The 18,029-nt window shown below is 34.8% G+C and overlaps 1 protein-coding gene across 3 annotated transcripts; it reads left to right on the top strand.

The window, feature by feature from the left end:
• The first annotated feature begins 1,771 nt into the window (after positions 1 to 1,771).
• Positions 1,772 to 16,480, top strand: LOC140985087 (DNA mismatch repair protein MSH4). 3 transcript variants are annotated; one of them, XM_073452840.1, is made up of 24 exons: positions 1,772 to 1,883; positions 2,131 to 2,334; positions 2,420 to 2,455; positions 2,537 to 2,649; positions 4,096 to 4,141; positions 4,995 to 5,041; positions 5,355 to 5,462; positions 7,581 to 7,656; positions 7,960 to 8,032; positions 8,132 to 8,277; positions 8,359 to 8,444; positions 8,921 to 9,060; positions 9,135 to 9,274; positions 9,354 to 9,404; positions 11,182 to 11,245; positions 12,676 to 12,819; positions 12,907 to 12,974; positions 13,110 to 13,168; positions 13,718 to 13,874; positions 14,386 to 14,438; positions 14,530 to 14,628; positions 15,625 to 15,739; positions 15,810 to 15,932; positions 16,174 to 16,480. In XM_073452840.1, the coding sequence occupies exons 1-24, from the start codon at positions 1,818 to 1,820 to the stop codon at positions 16,336 to 16,338; spliced, it is 2,379 nt and encodes a 792-aa protein (XP_073308941.1). In that variant the 5' UTR covers positions 1,772 to 1,817; the 3' UTR covers positions 16,339 to 16,480. The 3 variants fall into 3 exon arrangements, with proteins under 3 accessions (XP_073308941.1, XP_073308942.1, XP_073308943.1); XM_073452841.1 differs by having other exon boundaries at positions 16,162 to 16,349; XM_073452842.1 differs by lacking the exons at positions 1,772 to 1,883; positions 2,131 to 2,334; positions 2,420 to 2,455; positions 2,537 to 2,649 and adding an exon at positions 2,676 to 3,063.
• The last annotated feature ends 1,549 nt before the right edge of the window (positions 16,481 to 18,029 follow it).

Here is an 18,029-nt window from a genome sequence, read left to right as displayed (position 1 = left end):
ACACATTACTTTTAATGCAATCTCTTTGTTTGAGTGCACTCTTCCTAGTGCATTCAGTTCGTTTACAATACATCTTACTCTTTCATCAAATTTATTCATTGATTCTCCATCTTTCATCTTGATGTTATCGAACTTTTGAACAACTGAAAGTTTGTTTTCCTTTGTTTGCTCATTTCCTTCACATAATTGAATCAGCTTTTCCCAATTTTTCTTACCTGATTTACATATTTTGATTTTACTGAATGTGTTTTTATCCAGTGTCTTTTACAATATATCCTTGGCAACATTGTCCAAGTTGGCCTTTCTTTTGTCTTTTGAAGTCCATTCATCTCTTGGCTTTAATAATCTTCATGGGTCCTTCAGTTATGACATACCACATGTTATCGTCTTGAGCAGCTAAATGAGCTTGCATTCTGATATTCCAATCGTCAAATTCTTATCTGGAAAACATGAGAAATTTGGTAAATGACGACATGATTATCAGTTTGATCGTGAGAGTATTCAAGACAAGATTAACCGCTCTAATATCAATTTATAGGATCGGTTAATACAGTCAGAATTTTTATAAGGAGGTTGAATAAACACTCGGGCTTTTTGAAATCTTTTTAAGTATGAATCAGTCTTTTATTTGACTGATACTGAAATCTTGTTTGTCGATATAAATTAGTCAACTAATAATAGTGTGGAAATAGACTGAAATATAGATTGAATACTGAGTGTATGATATTGCGAAAACTGAATAGATAATCAACTATAACACACGAATTTTATGGATGTTCGAAGTCTTCAAATGCTCCTACGTCACCCCTTCTATCCCAACGATAAGTTTTTTACTAAAAGACTTTGATGTATTACAATAGATTGTAATAATCTACTTCATTTGAACTTATACACTGCCAAATTGAAACTCTTAATTTTTCAAATTCCTTATAGCAAATAACTGATTCGCTCTTAACAAGTAGCATGAATACTACGAATTAATACAATGAAAATAAGAGCGTAAGTGTGTGATTTGTAGATCTGAAAATACTCGAAGAGAGTATCGCAACTGATTGATGATCGACGATAGTGTGTTCAGTATGTTCACCAACCTTCTTCAACAGAGTTGATCAGCTATATATAGTCTTTGATCCCAACGGCCGCATTGAATGTATTTAATGCCAAATATCCGTTGAATCAGTTCAAGCTGTTGACTTTATCTGACAGTGGTACTAGATATCAAACTGTTTAATTATGTTACATCTGTTATGATTTTGTACGAACTGTCAGTCTGTCGGCTGATACTACAACTGATGTCGTGGCTAACTGATCAGGAGTTAATTGATCAGGCGGATCAATTCAGCTGGAGATTTTCAGTTCAAACTGATATTATTTCAGTTTGAGATACTTCAGTTAATTGAGATTCTTCCAGTTCAGTTAATCGAAATCTTCAGTTCTAAACATCGGTTCGTTTACTGAGTTTTATGTCATCTTCTTTCAGTTACGATTTGTCCGGTCAGTTTGGTTCTTCAGATGTCTTGCGGACATAATTATCAAACCCTGAAATTTATAATATTCTAACAAAAATATATTTAGATTAATCTTTTTAATTCCAAAAATAGTAGAATAAATTTGTTGAACAAAATAATGGACATTTTACGAATATAATTATCCGACACATTCGAATCGAACAGATTAATTAAATTTTAATATTATCAAAAGTGTGATTTTTCTTTTTTAATTATAAAATCCCCAAATTTTTGGGACTTCGTAAACATAATGAAAATATATTCATAGCGTTAGGAAATGAATTGGCGCGAAGAGTAACGCAGTTTTCAATGGAAGATCTTGCAGGAGAGAGCTCCAGCTTCATCGTCGGCCTCATCGAAAACCGCGCCAAAGAGGTATTTTTCTCTCTTCATTCTCTGAATATGTAGTGTAGATTAACTCAATAATTGATACCATTCATTCATATTTATCTATTCCGTGTATGTGTTATGTGCGTGCAAGTGTCTGCATCCGGAAATGGAGGCTATGGTAGCGCCGATGAATTCACAAATTCAAAAATTGAGCATTCGTATCTTCTACTGATGTTTGTTATACTCCGCTAAATTTGTTTCGTTAATGAATTTCCCATCGCCGAACTATCAGGTTGGGGTGGCAGCGTTTGATTTGAGATCAGCTTCATTGCATCTTTCTCAATATATTGAGACAAGCAGATCCTATCAGAACACAAAGACACTGCTCAATTTTTACGATCCTATGGTCATAATTGTTACACCTACCAAGCTTGCCGCTGAAGGTATGGTTGGAGTCTCTGAGCTAGTGGACAGATTTTGCTCTTCAATCACAAAGGTAGTTTGTGCGTGTGTATATATATGCTTTTGGATGTTATATACAGACTCGATAAATTCAGATAATGTTTTTTATGCTCCTGCAGGTCATATCATCACGCAGTTTCTTTGACGACACCAGGGTAGTCCAGTGGCCATGCATTTATTCTTTTAGTACGTTAGGAGGTTATGAATGACTTTAACTAATGTATTCTTCTTTCAAGGGAGCTGCGCTAGTAAGAAATTTGGCTGCAAAGGAACCATCTGCCCTTGGTTTGGATACTTATTACAAGCAATATTATCTTTGCTTGGCAGCAGCAGCTGCAACTATCAAGTGGTATTTTTACATCCTTGAACTGTTTTGAGTTTCAAGAGACTATATCATCATCTTTGGTAGATAATAGAAATTAAAATCATGGAATAAAAATTACGTGCTAGACTATGAGTCATCATTGCCTATGGTGCAGGATGCCATGCAATGATGTTCAATTTTTTCCTATGACCATTTCTTTTACCAATTTTTTCCGTCCGAGTAAGCCGGAAAGAGGTATAGGAGGGGTGATTAGAACGATAAAATTCATGGATTTCGCAAGAGAATTTCGTATGAAATACTTTTGCCACTTACTACTAAGTTGGTTAAGTCTTAGTTTGTTTTAGGATCAACAGATATTTGTTGAGCAGTTAATAAATTGTGCAGAAGACTCAAACAAAAGATCCAGTTAAAAGACGGAATGGACAATTATCAGCAAAGGTAACAAAACACAAATGTAAATGTGTAATGTAAATGAGGTTCATGGAGATTTGAGGGTGGTGTTATACCACTACATTATCTCTTGTTTCTACTGCTGAAGGAATTTACCCAGAAGCTTTATTTCGACAATCCTTTGCAATCACAATACGCCACGACAGACTGTAACTCCTAGTACTACGAACGCTTAGAATTCACTTAGTTTTCTTGTTTGAGCTTATAAATACGACCATGCAGCTCGTATTTATGTTGAATATATTTATAATAAATACAACTGAATAATATAAATTTTGAGAACTATGAATTGCAGCTTGAATAATTTCCCAATTGAAAAAAAAAATGTCCTACAACCTGGTCGCATCTAGCAAGCTTATTTGAATTGGCTGTTTCCATCTCATAGTTTTGTAATACAATCTGTTTTTTTATCCCATCAAAATACAAGTCCCAACAAATTTATACAACTAAATTTTTCTAGAAAGGTGAGGGATATAATTTGATCCGTTGAAATGGTGTATAATTGAGGTGAACCAAAATGCCTATAAAGCACATATTTACATCATTCATCTTTTACAAGCCTTTCAGAAGCCCTTCCCCTCGTTGCTAGTGATTGTGCCTATTTCTAAGATCTTTGAGTGGCTAGATTTCCCTAAATATGTTACATCCTTGATTGAACTCTCATTATTGCAACTAGGTTTTCAGCTTTTTGTTTTAGAAGTGGGAAGGACTCTTGTTATTAACGTAAACTGGTGAAGAATGGCATAATTATTGAAATGATCTTGCCATAATGTATGCTATACTACATATTTTATTTAATGTACGTCAAAAGTAAGCGCATGATTTTGCTAAAATGGAGACCCACCCTTCCAACCACTTTTGAATTATCTCTAATTTTATATAAATTTAATCTCGTGTCTTATGATAACTTTTCTACTATATGTGTTCGCACCAAGTATACTGAACAATGAAAAATGTGGATTCTGATAAGAATAATTCAGCTAAAGCTTTGTCACAAAAATTTCAACGTGTTACGTACAGGACAGAAGCAGAGAAAGGAATCATCGTCACTAACCATTCATTATGTGTAAGTCATTGTTTTCTGGTGTATTCCTCAGCCTCTTTGGACAGAAAAGAAAAACTAGAATATGATAAAATGTCAGTGGTTCTAATTCCTATTTACCGTATTTCTCTTGAAAACTCCGTGGCACAATATATGATGAATAAATTCAATGGTTGTGCTTGGACATCCATTAATTGGTTTCTCTTCTCGTAATTAATTATCATTCTATGGCAGATCTATTAGTTTGTCTGCTTTTTTTCCAAATAAAACTTTCAATAAGAATACAAGGTAATCATTTTATAATTTAATGACTTTGATGAAATCTTGTATAATCTTTAGTTCTTTACTAGGAAGATTGTTTTTTTTTTTTGCTTAGCATACTATTTTCAGTTATAAGTTCCCCTACATATTTACTCCTCCCTCTTTCCGAGTTCAAATATCCTATGAATTGCCATGGAGTATGTAAGAGTTAAAAAGGATGGGAATCTCATGCATCTTTACTCGTTCACTATCAGGTAATTATAAAAAATCCTTTTTCAGTGACATTGTGCATATAAGCAATGCCATCTCTAGATAGTTGACGAATATTTTAGAACCTAGAACATTATTGGAAGATTCCTTAGAAAGTAAGAGGATTTCATTGTTGACTCATGGAGTACTTGCTTCCATCATTATCTTAGCCCTTCTTCTTCCCATCCAAATCTCTACTACACGTATCATTTCAGTGAAATCTTAGAAGTGACTATTGCTTCTATGATTCTATAGAAGACATGTATTTCGCATTAGTTTATGTTTATCTGAACTAATTATTGGCGCAACCAAATGTAATTGCATCATTACCAACTTTTTTCGATTGTGCAATTTTAACTTTTTCCAGGTTACTTTTAATGGATCATTTGACCACATGAATATAGATGCTACCAGGTATCATTAAGTTTTATCTTTTTTAGACATCCTTTTACTTGACAACTATGGCATGAAGTTTCATTTACCAGTTTTGCTCGCTTACCTTTTACTTGTGATATTTTAAATATGTCAAGACTTCTATTCTTTATATGCTGGAATACTATTGGGCAGTTTGTAAGGAAGTATCGTGCTTACTATTCTTCATACTCTCCTTTTGTCACCATCGACATGTGTACTTGCAATACATACCGACATATGGATTCTCTTTAACAGGGCCAGAAAGGTTGCATGTCATGTCCGTGCTCCTCATTATGTAAATACTTTGTTTCAGTGTCCAAAACTTGGAAATAATTGATCCAATGCACTCCAGTCTTTTGGGCACTAACAACAAAAAGAGAAGCCTTTTTTCGATGCTCAAGACGACACGAACTTTTGGAGGGTATGCCTCAATCTGATTTATAGTTACTGGAGCATTTGATCTGCAGATGTCCATGTCCATCCATACATGTATCCCATATGCTACACTGTAGAGTTCATGATTAGTAAGTGTTGTCATGTGGAGGAGAAATTGGGAAAAGAAATTTTATTCATCAGAAAAGTTCTGTCTGCTTAAAGCGATGAGATACAAAAGAGATTTACAGCCTTTCTACCCTACCAAGATAACTTTAGATCTGCTATCTAAATTTAAAATTTAAATAACTCCTATCTAGTAACGAATAAAAAAAATAATTATCTAAACAAGTAAAGTCTATTATTTAACAGTATGTTCAGGTCCTACAGAATGAAGACTGAAAAATGGTATGTTTTCAATTTTGTTTGTATAAAACACCAATGTACAGCTTCATTAGTTGACCTACACTTGTGGATCCAATGCTGAAGTTTTGACAATGCACAGTTCTAAATGTAGCGCCCTTACCCGAGCCACTACTAAACAGACTAATAAGCATGCAAAAATTAAAATTTAATAACAATTAAACAGCGGAAACCAAATAACTTAATCATCTTACAATCCAAACGAAAACAGAACAATAGCAACAGTCTTAAACATTAATACAATCATTTCGAAAACATAATACTGCACGAGAATACGATAAACCAAATAAAACCTTCACTGAACCACCACCGAAAACTTAACTGCTCTAGCCACTGCCCTGGCCGTCTGAACCGTCCAACCTGAGAGCTGCCCCGTGGAATGGGGTGTCCAAGATGAAAACAAGGACGTGAGCGACAATCGCCCAATACAAGAATGTACGAGTATACAAACTGATATGATGCATGTGACAATATACAAACTGATATGATGCATGTGAAATGCAATATGCTCGGATATCAAGGATCAAATCAAGAATCTCATGCTCAGTCTAGAGGCGCCAGAGTGTGTAGTCTCTGATCTACCCTAGGCATGTTTTGGCTCCCACACTCATCATCAAGACGTGGACTTACAATGTCCAGTTCATCAGAGCCTGCGGGTCCCGTCGGACACTGTAGCTCTCGATGCCCCACCGTCCACAATACGGAATAGGGGTGAGCGGCCCTAACAAACGAGGTATATCTCAACATGATATGTCATGCATAATATGGCAAAGCAGTAAAACATGTATCATGCAACAGATAAATATGCAGCATATAAGTGTGTATACTACGTTTGGATATCTCAGTCAGTACATCATGTACCTCACTAAAACAATCTGACAAAAAGCTCTGAACCTAGACAATACCAACATAATGAAATCACTATCAAACCAAATCTTGAATTACCAAACATGCTCCAAAGTTCTTTCAAATTATTCTTAAATCACTATTTAAGGCTTTAGGATTATACCTGCTTCCGTCGTCAGCCGGCTAATGATGTCTCGATCCCAGTTCACCGACCCTCTCCTCAAGTCGGCGCTAGCTCCGAAACTTCCCGACACCAAAGTGTCCTAAAAACTAGCTAGAAAACCTAAGGTATATGGCTAGAACTCTCTCTGAAAGAAGTGGTGTAGGGAACAAAAGAAATCAGTTTTCATTTATAGGCTGCATCCGGACTAGTTCAGAAAATCCGAATCAATCTTATCTGCCACGGGTCAGAATCTCATTTGTCTAGTTGGATTTCTCGGGATAATGTAATTTGAAGTAGATTTGATTGTCCATTTCAAATTCGGTGGATCCCAACAGGTTGATCCCGAATTATCAATTTCTTTATATTGCTTAATTAACAACCTTTTAATCATCTCTTAATTAGTACTTTATTCAAAATAAAGATTCAGGTCATTACACTAAATTTCTTGGCTTCCGATTTTTTTCTGTACCACAAGATCTGCATGAATTATATAGCTCTGTAAAGAAAGTAAATTGCTGTAAATCTTGCTATTTCATGTCACGCAAATTGTGATAATTGATGCGGTTTGAATAGAAAGTAATAGGCATGAATAAATTGCTGCATATGCATGGCATTACTGAGATACATCTTGGTAAGAGAGAATTCTCTGTGGATATGGGCTTTAGCTTTATCTGTTGAACATGCATCCAAGTTTTTCTCACTATTAACCAATTTGTAATACTCTGATTTCTGCAGGACAAGACTTTTGAGAGCTAATCTTCTACAGCCTCTAAAAGACATTGAGACTATAAATGCTAGACTTGAATGTTTGGTAAGTTTTATCACACCTGAAAATCTTCACATACACTGGTATTCAAGCAATTATCAATTATTTTTCTACTTCAAAATTTAATGGGGGTATCAAAGTGGTTTGGTCTCACCTACCAATTTATGCACAAATAGTGGAATTTAAGCTATTCTCAAATTTTCAGTTCAAATGAACTTGCGAAAACATAAGCTGATGTTGATTCCCAAAACTGGGGTCTTCAATTTAGTCTTTGCTGATAAAAAAGAATGAATACCTTCTCTTCTATTTTCATAACAAGGTTGATGTAACTATCGAATTTGATTCCAGGATGAGTTGATGAGCAATGAGCAGCTGTTTTTTGGTTTGTCACAGGCTCTTCGTAAGTTTCCGAAGGAAACTGGTAGGTTCTGGGAAAAGAGGAAATGGTTACTTTTCTGGTTCTTGCCTGCTAAGACTGCTGTAATTGGTAGAACTATGATTATTTATGCTTGGTTTCCAGATAGGGTCCTTTGCCACTTCTGCTTCAAGTCAAAGAAAGTTACGAATGAAGTCTTGACCATTGACAACTCCAGAAGGAGCCAAATCTTGATTTCAAGCATTATTCTTCTGAAAACTGCTCTGGATGCATTGCCATTACTTTTAAAGGTGCATCTGTCTCTTCCAATATTCTGATCATACACTTTATAGGCTGATGATTTTCTGATTCTACGACTTCAATAATCTTAGGTGCTCAAGGATGCTACATGTTTTCTACTCAAAAATATTTACAATTCGATGTGTGAAAATGAAAATTTTGATTCCATAAGGAAAAGGTATCCACTTCTACTACTGAGTTATTTAGCTCATAGGTAATTCAGTCGATCTTGATCCTATGTCCGTGCTGGTGGAACTTGTGGTTCTACAATTTTCTTCGAAGTTTAGATTCATATGAAGCTAATTCTCTCATCAGCTAGAAAGGCTATGCATCATAGTAATTAATTATTTTTCCATTTCTTCTAAAAAGGAAACTAGCTTCTAAGTGACCCTGATGGATGTTCCTGTGATTATTTAACCTGACAGCTTAGAAAAACCTTGAAAACGTGAATTTGTTTACAAAAATGCCTTTTGACTTGAAATTAGGAGCCGATGACGGTATTGTTCTGATTTAGTCTTAATGATCATAAAATAATTTACATCAGTTCATTACCCAGTAATTTATGTTCTACCAAATAGGCCAACTATGTTCACAATAGTTACAAACATGGGCAGTTGTATATTATAAAACAGTGGTGAAATATGGCTCCTTTAGGATTGGAGATGTGATTGATGAAGACGCTCTTCATGCACGTGTTCCATTTGTTGCCCGAACACAACAGTGTTTTGCTGTCAAGGCCGGAACTGATGGACTTCTAGATATTGCAAGAAGATCGTTCTGTGACACCAGTGAAGGTTTTCTGCAAGATGTCGGGTTTGATTTGTCTTCAAGTAATTGATTTCTAGCACTTAACCATCAATGTTTGCAGCAATACACAACCTTGCAAGAAAATATCGGGAGGATTATAAGCTACCAAATTTGAAACTTCCATTCAATAATAGACAGGGATTTTATTTTAGCATTCCCCAGAAGGACGTTCAGGGAGACCTTCCCCGAAAATTCATCCAGGTTAATGAACAATGGACTTAATTTTGAAAATCTCCTCCGAAAAATTCTTGACTTTTTCCTCTGTTGTTTTTGGTATCAGGTCATTAAACATGGAAATAACATCCACTGCTCTTCTCTGGAACTTGCCTCTGTGAGTGATATCATCACTTTGTTGGTTATCCTTTTAACTTCTAGTGGTCAAATACACTAGTCAAGTATATAACATTTTTATTGAAGTGATGATGTGATTATAACTCTGCACTCTAGTGCTAATTTTTAAGGATGTGTGCCTCATATTGGGCACCAATGCACATTTTTCCTTTTATAACTATTACATTCTCTTAATATAGTAGAAGATTAGGAAATCTTATAGTAGCTATATATTGGAATATTTTTCCCTGACTTGTATGGATTTCTTTACTAGTTTAGATTAGAGAGACTCTTGCATATGAAGGAGATCCATGCAAATGATTTTGTCAATGAAAATGTTCTTCATTTACACTGATATTTTTAAATTGTTGTACGTTAACATTCAATATAAATACAGTGGAAAAGAGATTGCGTGAGACAGGTTCTATAGTTTGTTTCGGCAAAGTTCCAATCAAATCATGAGCCATTAGCTCAACCCTAAGATTAGGACCTTCGCCAATGAAATTCTAAAACGCCCAAATGGGATTCTCTAGGTGATCACGAATAATACTGGTGGGGGCAGGCTCACCTGGATTTCCCCGACAACAACCGTCCTTGTTGAGTTTGAAGTGCCAAACTGTGGTTTCACATGAGTAACTCTTTCCTCAGAAAGCGAAATTCCCAAAGCTTAGGCAGTGGAAGAAAGTGTCTCCAATGTTCAAATATGTACATCCCTGGACCCTGCATTAGCATATTAGAGATATTGGACAAGATAGTTCAAATAACTTTGGGGGCTGCACGTTGATGTTTCGATGTTTGGAGCTGTTGCAAGGCACAAGAGAAACCAGATAATAAGGAATGGAATAGTTTCCTTCATATGCACCTGTTGTCTCCACTCTTCACGAAGCTTCAAATCCTCCAACTTATCGATGTGAGAAACACCAAAATAACAAGCAAAATATGTCCATACCTGTGTAGTTATTTTACTGGAGCACTTTCTTTTGTTATTTTTATAATAACTCATCAGTGATTTTATTTATCTAAAACCACTTTTCCATTAATAGGTAAAGATATATATAATTTGTTAATCCAGGAATTTTTTTCTAGTTATGTAAATCAACTTTACAATGAGGCCTACTCTCGGGTTGGAGAAACTTATATGTTAGATTCTTCAGGATCTTATTGTCTTTCAAAAGAGTTTTGTCTTATAATCGGTGAAGTTATCCAAGGGTATACCGGTCCCTTTCACAATTGGAGGAAATACCTTTCAAGATTCACAATTTTAGTATAGTACATTGGCTCTTGTAACTCAGCTATATGGAAGCTTTAACTCCTCTGGTTCGTCTGGTGTTCGACACTTGCTTGGATTTTCGTACTTGAAAAGGCATTTTCAATACAATTCACTTGCTAATGTTCACAGCCCTGTTGCTCGCCAATGGTAACAGCTCTGAGCAAATATTTGCAATATAATACATGTTCTTTTCAATTTGATGCTCATCTATACAGTATCTTTTGTGGTAGGAATAATTTATTTTCACTCGTGAATATGTTTTATAAGTTGTCATGCTATTTGTGCTATAACCAATACGATAGAGATTAACCATACGGGTGATGTTATGTATTTTGAGTCCAATCAGTCATTTAGTAAAGATTGATTGGGATCTGTTGCTATACTGGCTCACATTGCATCAATAAGGATTTAGGGCAAACAGAGAATCTGAAAATTTATATTATAGTGAAATGTCCTGTCGATATTTTCATTCGTGATTACTTTCCTTCTTTGATTTCTTGAATAACAGTTAAATGTGAGGAACAAGTCTGCTGCTAAAGAGTGCTATCTTCGAACAGAATTATGCCTAGAAGGTTAGTCTAAACTTTGTTTACTTTACTACATGTGGTGGCTTACATGTCTTCTGCGGTTGTATTGAGATTTTTGTAAGCGTGACTACAAAATAATATTCACGATATATTTTTTTTCCAATAGTGTCGTGATGTTTTATACTTCTTTGTCCATTTGGTTTCGAACGACTGTCATCTTTTCCACTATGGATGCACTCTTTATGATGCTTGTCTCGTACAGTAACATACAATAAAGTTGGAAAAGCAGCGGTGACACTTTGGGCTAGTGAAAGGATTTATGACAGTGCAGGAAGGAAATTGTTTAATCAAGTTTTTTCCTAAAACATAATGCTTCATTAAAAAACTAAATGATGGACTGAAAAATATGAAGGAAACAGAAATTTCTTTTACCCATCTCTACTATGACCCAAAGTTGTCGGCACCACGTGGCTCCTGGTCTTACACATATTTTTTTCCTTGAAACCTTTGTAACTATGTCAAGCGGAAAAGATGGGAATTTTTTGAGGAAGTATTTCTAATTAATGTATTCTTTATTTGTTAATGATAAGAAAATGAAGAAAGATGCAAGTTTTATATAAGCTGCATATGAAACCAAGTCCACAAAAATCTGAACATAATTAGGAAGAACTTAACTAAGCATAAGGTTTCTCTTTTGATGATATAATTGGTTGCTTTGAAGTGAGCTGGAATCCTCTCTCATTCTTATCCATATCCGTTATCTCTGAACGTCTTGGGCAGTCGAATTATCTCATCTTCTTTGGATGGGAACTGTGTTGTCGATGCTCTACCTTATCATGCTTGTATCAACCACAAATTTGTATGAGCTTACTTGCAGTGTGAGTGCTTTTGCGGGGGATTCTTTTGTAAACTTCAAATGGGGATTTCTTTTGAGTATTTATACTTGTTGCAATTAGAGCGCTTTCTCAATTAAACCTTGTCACTACCATACATTGGCTGTGTCTGGATGACTTTTGTAACCCTTTCATTCATAAGTTCTATAGTTGATTATATAATTTTGAAGTAAGATGTGATACGCTTTAGTTTTTGTTATTGTTGTTTTCCTTTTCTTCCTAATTTTTCGATTCAAGAAGAGCAAGGATAAAATTTGAAAATAGTGGTGCTGCATAATGAATAGTGAAAACGTAAAAAAATTTCTAAAGCTAATTTTTGTCTTATTTGGGAATGAGTGTGCTTCTATCCACCTATTGTGCCCTCAAAAGTTTCTGTCCAATCTAAATTCAATTTTTTCTCCCACATCCCTAAATTGATAAATATGTGTTTTTAACTTGAGACATATGCATATGCCACTTTATTTAGGGCACATTTGTTGATTTTTACTTCAGTCGAAGAATCAGCAATGAATTATTTTACTTCATTTCTATCTCTGTTGGATGAACAATATTTAACAGTAATTGTCTTGTTTTAAAACGAAGAGCTAATGGATGCCATACGGGAGGATGTCTCTGTGCTCACCCTTCTTGCAGAGATTTTATGCCTTTTGGATATGATAGTTAATTCATTTGCGCATATGATATCCACCAAGCCAGTTGACAAATATACCAAACCTCAATTTACGTGTAAGTGATGGCATTATTTCTTTGGCGTTCTTTCGGTGCATCGGAAAGTTTAATTTGATAACTGCACAACCATTGAATTTCTTGTAGATGCTGGTCCATTGGCCATGGATTCAGGAAGGCATCCAATCCTTGAAAACATACACAATGATTTTATTGTAAGTTATGCATTGGATCTTCTAATAAATGTGTGTACTTTATATTATATGGCAATATTCATGGATTATCTGATTTGATATGAGGAAGAAAAAAGGTAAATTCATTTTGACTGATGACTTAATTTCATTTTACAGCCCAACAATGTTTTTCTTTCTGAAGCGTCAAATATGGTGATTGTTACCGGCCCAAACATGTAAGAAACCTTATTTCTGAGTTCCTCTACTTTGTCATAGATTCTTTGTGCTTTAAATGTACCAAAGCAAAACAAGTGAAGTGAAAGCCATATAAATGACGGCATTCAATTTCCTCTATGATCCTAAATATACAGTTATGTAACAGGTAATGTAGCATTAGGCGTTAATACAGTAAAATGGTGTCCATAAAACTAATTGACGAGGCAGTTGAATTCATAAAACGAAACCTAGAAATGCCCTTATCATTTTGTTAGGCAGGAGATATGAAGCTCGGATAATCAAGTTAGAAATAGCAGTTACATCTTGATTGCTTAGGCCAGGGTTTCCTTCATTTGCCTTTTAATTCTGCTCCTTCAAACATAAAAACGGAATATTTTCCTGCTCTGGTTTGGATGTTTCTTTTCATGATCCTACCTCAATGCTGCTCAGCAGTGGATGTGACTTGGCATAGATCTTCACCAAAGCCATAAAACACCTCTACTTTTTCAAGCTTAAGTTAAATCTGTACTTTTCGCGTAACTGTTATCAAGTGACTTTTGCTAATGTAGGAGTGGGAAGAGTACTTATCTTCAACAAGTTTGCCTGGCGGTCATCCTCGCCCAAATTGGCTGTTATGTTCCTGCCCGCTTTGCAACTCTGAGAGTTGTTGATCGAATATTTACTAGGATGGGAACTATGGACAATCTCGAATCAAATTCCAGTACGGTAATTTTTTTTCTCATATTTTAAGCAATTGTCTTCTCCATTTTCTATACCAAGCAACACGATGCGTGCTTGTGGATATCATGTTACTATGATGGGCTTCACTTTGCCAGTGTAGGCCTTGCTGGGCTTCGTTAGATGCATCCACCACTAGACTATGGCATTTCATGAAATAAGATTTGAAATTTAACTGGAATATACAGGGAACCTATTTTGTTTCATCATTCGGATATCTTTGTTTGCATTAGGTTGGTCTTTCAAAATTTTCGAAATGATTGTAGGATTCTTGGACTTCCATTTGTGTTCTTAAATATAACTCATTTCAGCCCTAAAATAGATTAAGACCCGAAACAGACTATAAAGTCAGGGAGTAAAAAGAAGTGCAAAATGAAGTTATCCAAGTGTTAATCATAATTTCACATAGTGAAATTAATTTGATTTCCACTATTTTGGGACTGTTTTTGTGTTGAGATAATAGGATGAATATTTTTAATCTTGTGGTCTTCGTATGAAGTTTATGACGGAGATGAAGGAGACAGCTTTCATCATGCAAAATGCTTCTCATAGGTATATTCTTTTTCTGTTGTCCATAAACAAAAGTCCTCGTTGGTTTTTTGGATGCGTCTCATGGCTTTCTTGCTCTGTCTGCTGGAAGCAGAAGTTTAATTGTGGTGGATGAATTGGGGAGAGCAACATCTTCGTCTGATGGGTTTGCAATTGCGTGGAGCAGCTGTGAACATTTACTGGCATCGAAAGCGTAAAATTGCTTTCCAACTCCTTGTATTTGTGTTGAAAATAATTTGCATGTGGAAGTAAAAGCTTAAAATTGATTAATCTTGTAATTTTAGTTGAGATTAAATAATAAACAGCGTTCCAGACACTCTACGCATGTGCTTATCACATACATGATACATGCTTTCTGATGACGACAATTATTTGATTTCGGCATTTTTTTCATAGATATATTTCTTTGTGGTCTCATGATACTTGTGTTGACCTCTTCTATCCTATGCATCATCTTTCCAATTTTTACTTTCTTCTGTGGAATTGATCCAAGGTAATTCATTGCATACAATTAAAGAATAATTGCGGCCACTACTAGTCCAAAGCTACTCTAATGTTTAGGCATCACGAGTTAGAACATGATATATTTATGCTCTATACTATTGTTTTGTGTATCCTGAAGGCTATTGCAGTGGGTGCCTTTTTTGCATTATTCAGTGAATGTCAGTTGGAGCTTTCTCACTTTATTTCTGAAAATTAGTTTTTTTCCTCGAATGGCACTTCAGTGAAATGAATCACATGACTCCATTTGCTAATTCATATTTGTTAGTGTCGACAAGATTTTTCTACTAAGGCAGGACTTGTGTCACTGATTTAGCTGTTAATCAGGAAGAGATTATTGAGAAAAAGATCTTTGTGTTTTTTACATTTTGAATGATTTGAAATAATTTCTGTTCTGCATAATGTTGTGCCAACTTTCTGGACAAATGGAATGAACAAGGATTTGAACTTGTATTTCAAACATCTATGCTGATAAACTATCTGATTCTATAATTTGTACATTTTTTGCTATCTGCGTCAGGTATCAGCAAGATTAACCAAAAATGGGTCCTATTGTTTCCAACATCCATTCATTTATTGTCTCACTCTTCCCAGAATTTTGTCAATGAAACCGTTTCATATGATGATGGTTGCAAGAAAAGCATTTCATAGTAATATAATTACACAGATTGGTATTTATTGGTTTCAGGTATACCATATTTGCTACTCACATGGAAAACTTATCAGAGTTGGCCACTATGTATCCCAACGTGAAAATCGTTCACTTAAATGTTGACATAAAAAACAACCGCATGGATTTCAAGGTATGATTTTTTTGGTTCTGTATTAGTTTTGTATTTTAGACTTCATTTTCTCACTTCAACTGCCAACCAGTTTCAACTGAAAGACGGGCCGAGGGATGTAGGGCACTATGGTCTTATGCTAGCAGGAGTAGCTGGATTACCAGGTTCAGTGATAGAGTTAGCCAAAAGCATCACAACAAAAATTACACAGAAGGTACTTTCTGGACCAGTACAGTAATTCTCATCTTGTTTGATGCTTTACTGGAACATGCAAGTGCATCGAAAAATTCAATTGAGGTAGGACATATTTAGGAGGGATTGATTGCCCTTCTATCTTACATGCTAGGTTTATAAGTGGATACACAAATATTAAATCATGAGCTTGAGTCACGCCGTGTTCATGTGATTGAAATTTTAAGACTTGATAGGTTGATTGCTACTAGATCTGCTTGTAGGAAAGGAAGAGAATGGAGATACATTTCCAGAAGTATCATGATATTCAGATGGCTTATCGTGTTTCTCAACAGTTGATATGCTTGAAATATTCGAACCAAGGTGAAGAATCGATACGCCAGGCATTGCAGAATCTGAAGGAAAGTTATGGTGGTGATGGAGTTTAAGTCTTTAAGAACTCTAGCCATAAATCACAAGCTTTTAATCCTTTTTTTTAACTTGAGGCTGTTCATTTTTCTAATGTAAAATGACAGTTGAGATATTATCGAGCTCGAATTTACTAATAATATAGAAAAGTATTACAGTTTAATCCCTCAAATGGCTTCTTGTACATTGGTGGTGAATGCTATCGCGATCTAAATATTAGTTAAACAAAAAAAACTTGAAAATGTTGAAAATAAGAGATTGAGTATTGAAAATAAGAGTTGTAAATATTGAAAATTAGTGTGTGATGATATATGTAATGATGTATTTATTTTTGGATTATTTTCAAAGAAATTTTATAAATAAGTCTCTCAATTTGTGAAGAAAAACACAATTGAGTAAACAAAATTTTATAAAGTGTATAGTTTAATATATTTTGTGAGTGTGAGATTTTTACTTTTTACTATAAATTTTTACTTTTAACACGTTATTAGCACGATACTCGAATGTTTGGTTCTCCATAATTTTTCAAGCTCCAAACACAAGAAAAAGGTAACAAAAAATTTAAAAGTAAGAATATTTATTTCACTGTTTATATATTTTTATTGTCCTATATAATAATTATATATATTTGTATAATGTCACAGTATAATATAAAGGAGTCCTTGACTCATCATTATAATATTGTGATGTGATATACATAATTATTTAAACATGATTAACATTATATACATCATATTATTATCATTAAATTTAAATATACATACATTTATTTTTTTAAGATTTTGTAACAGTCATAAACTGCTAGTTTTTACCCTACAAATTTGATTTTACAAACATATTCAATCACTCCAAAATTACTCTTTCTCCCTAAAAATTTTCTTCATCAAAATTTTCGAAAAAGAAGAAGATGGTTTGTAGAGGCCTAAAAATCCTTACTTGAAAATTTGCGGAAAATTTAAAATTTTTCTTTTAAAATAAATGGAGTGCCTCATTCATACCAAAAACTGATAAAATATTTAACGTTCAAAACAGCAGCGGAAGAAATTATTACTTGCCAAAATAACAAGTTAAAGTATTCAATAACTAATAAAATATTTGAGCATCAAAATGGCAAGTGCTGAAACTGAGGTCCTCGGGTGCCACTACTGCCGACTCGAGCTAGCTCACTGGTCCCCGCCCTCGATCCCGACATCATCAGTACCTACAACAATCAAGTCTAGTGAGTCTAAAGACTCAACATGCATATATCGTAAATAACGAGTAAATATAGTAAAATTGCATGGGAGTAAAATTTCATGTCATGAGGCATATCGTAAAATGTCGTGTCATGATTAATTATAATACGTGCATAGCTGAACTGAAAATCATAGTGAAACTGTTTGCTCCTTGGAGCCCTGTACTGAAATAGCATATAATAATTTTCTGTGAGATTATGGTCTACGCAAGTGGTCCCTGAACTGAACTGAACTGAGCTGACCGATACTGGTGACCGGACCGATACTGGGGATCGGATTTACGTCTGATCAGACTACTGCCACAGTACTGGGTGAAACAACTGAACTGACCGGTAACTGGTGACCGGGCCGATACTGGGGACCGGACTTAAGCATGATAGTAAAGTGACCACAAGCAATATCGCATAAATCTCAAAATTTGTATTTTTGCACGTAATATAATTAAATAACTGAATTAAATATCCTGTACCCATTTT

The sequence above is a fragment of the Primulina huaijiensis genome, chromosome 9 (assembly GCF_012295235.1).
Source record: "Primulina huaijiensis isolate GDHJ02 chromosome 9, ASM1229523v2, whole genome shotgun sequence".
NCBI lineage: Eukaryota > Viridiplantae > Streptophyta > Magnoliopsida > Lamiales > Gesneriaceae > Primulina > Primulina huaijiensis.
This window is presented reverse-complemented; position numbering and strand designations above follow the sequence as displayed.

What these genes read in the sequence shown, in the direction of transcription:
- LOC140985087 (XM_073452840.1), top strand. Translation starts at nt 1,818, where the DNA reads ATGGAAGATCTTGCAGGAGAGAGCTCCAGCTTCATCGTCGGCCTCATC. An exon ending in TACCAAACCTCAATTTACGT is followed by an intron (nt 12,820 to 12,906) that starts GTAAGTGATGGC and finishes AATTTCTTGTAG; the next exon opens with ATGCTGGTCCATTGGCCATG. An exon ending in ACAACCGCATGGATTTCAAG is followed by an intron (nt 15,740 to 15,809) that starts GTATGATTTTTT and finishes ACTGCCAACCAG; the next exon opens with TTTCAACTGAAAGACGGGCC.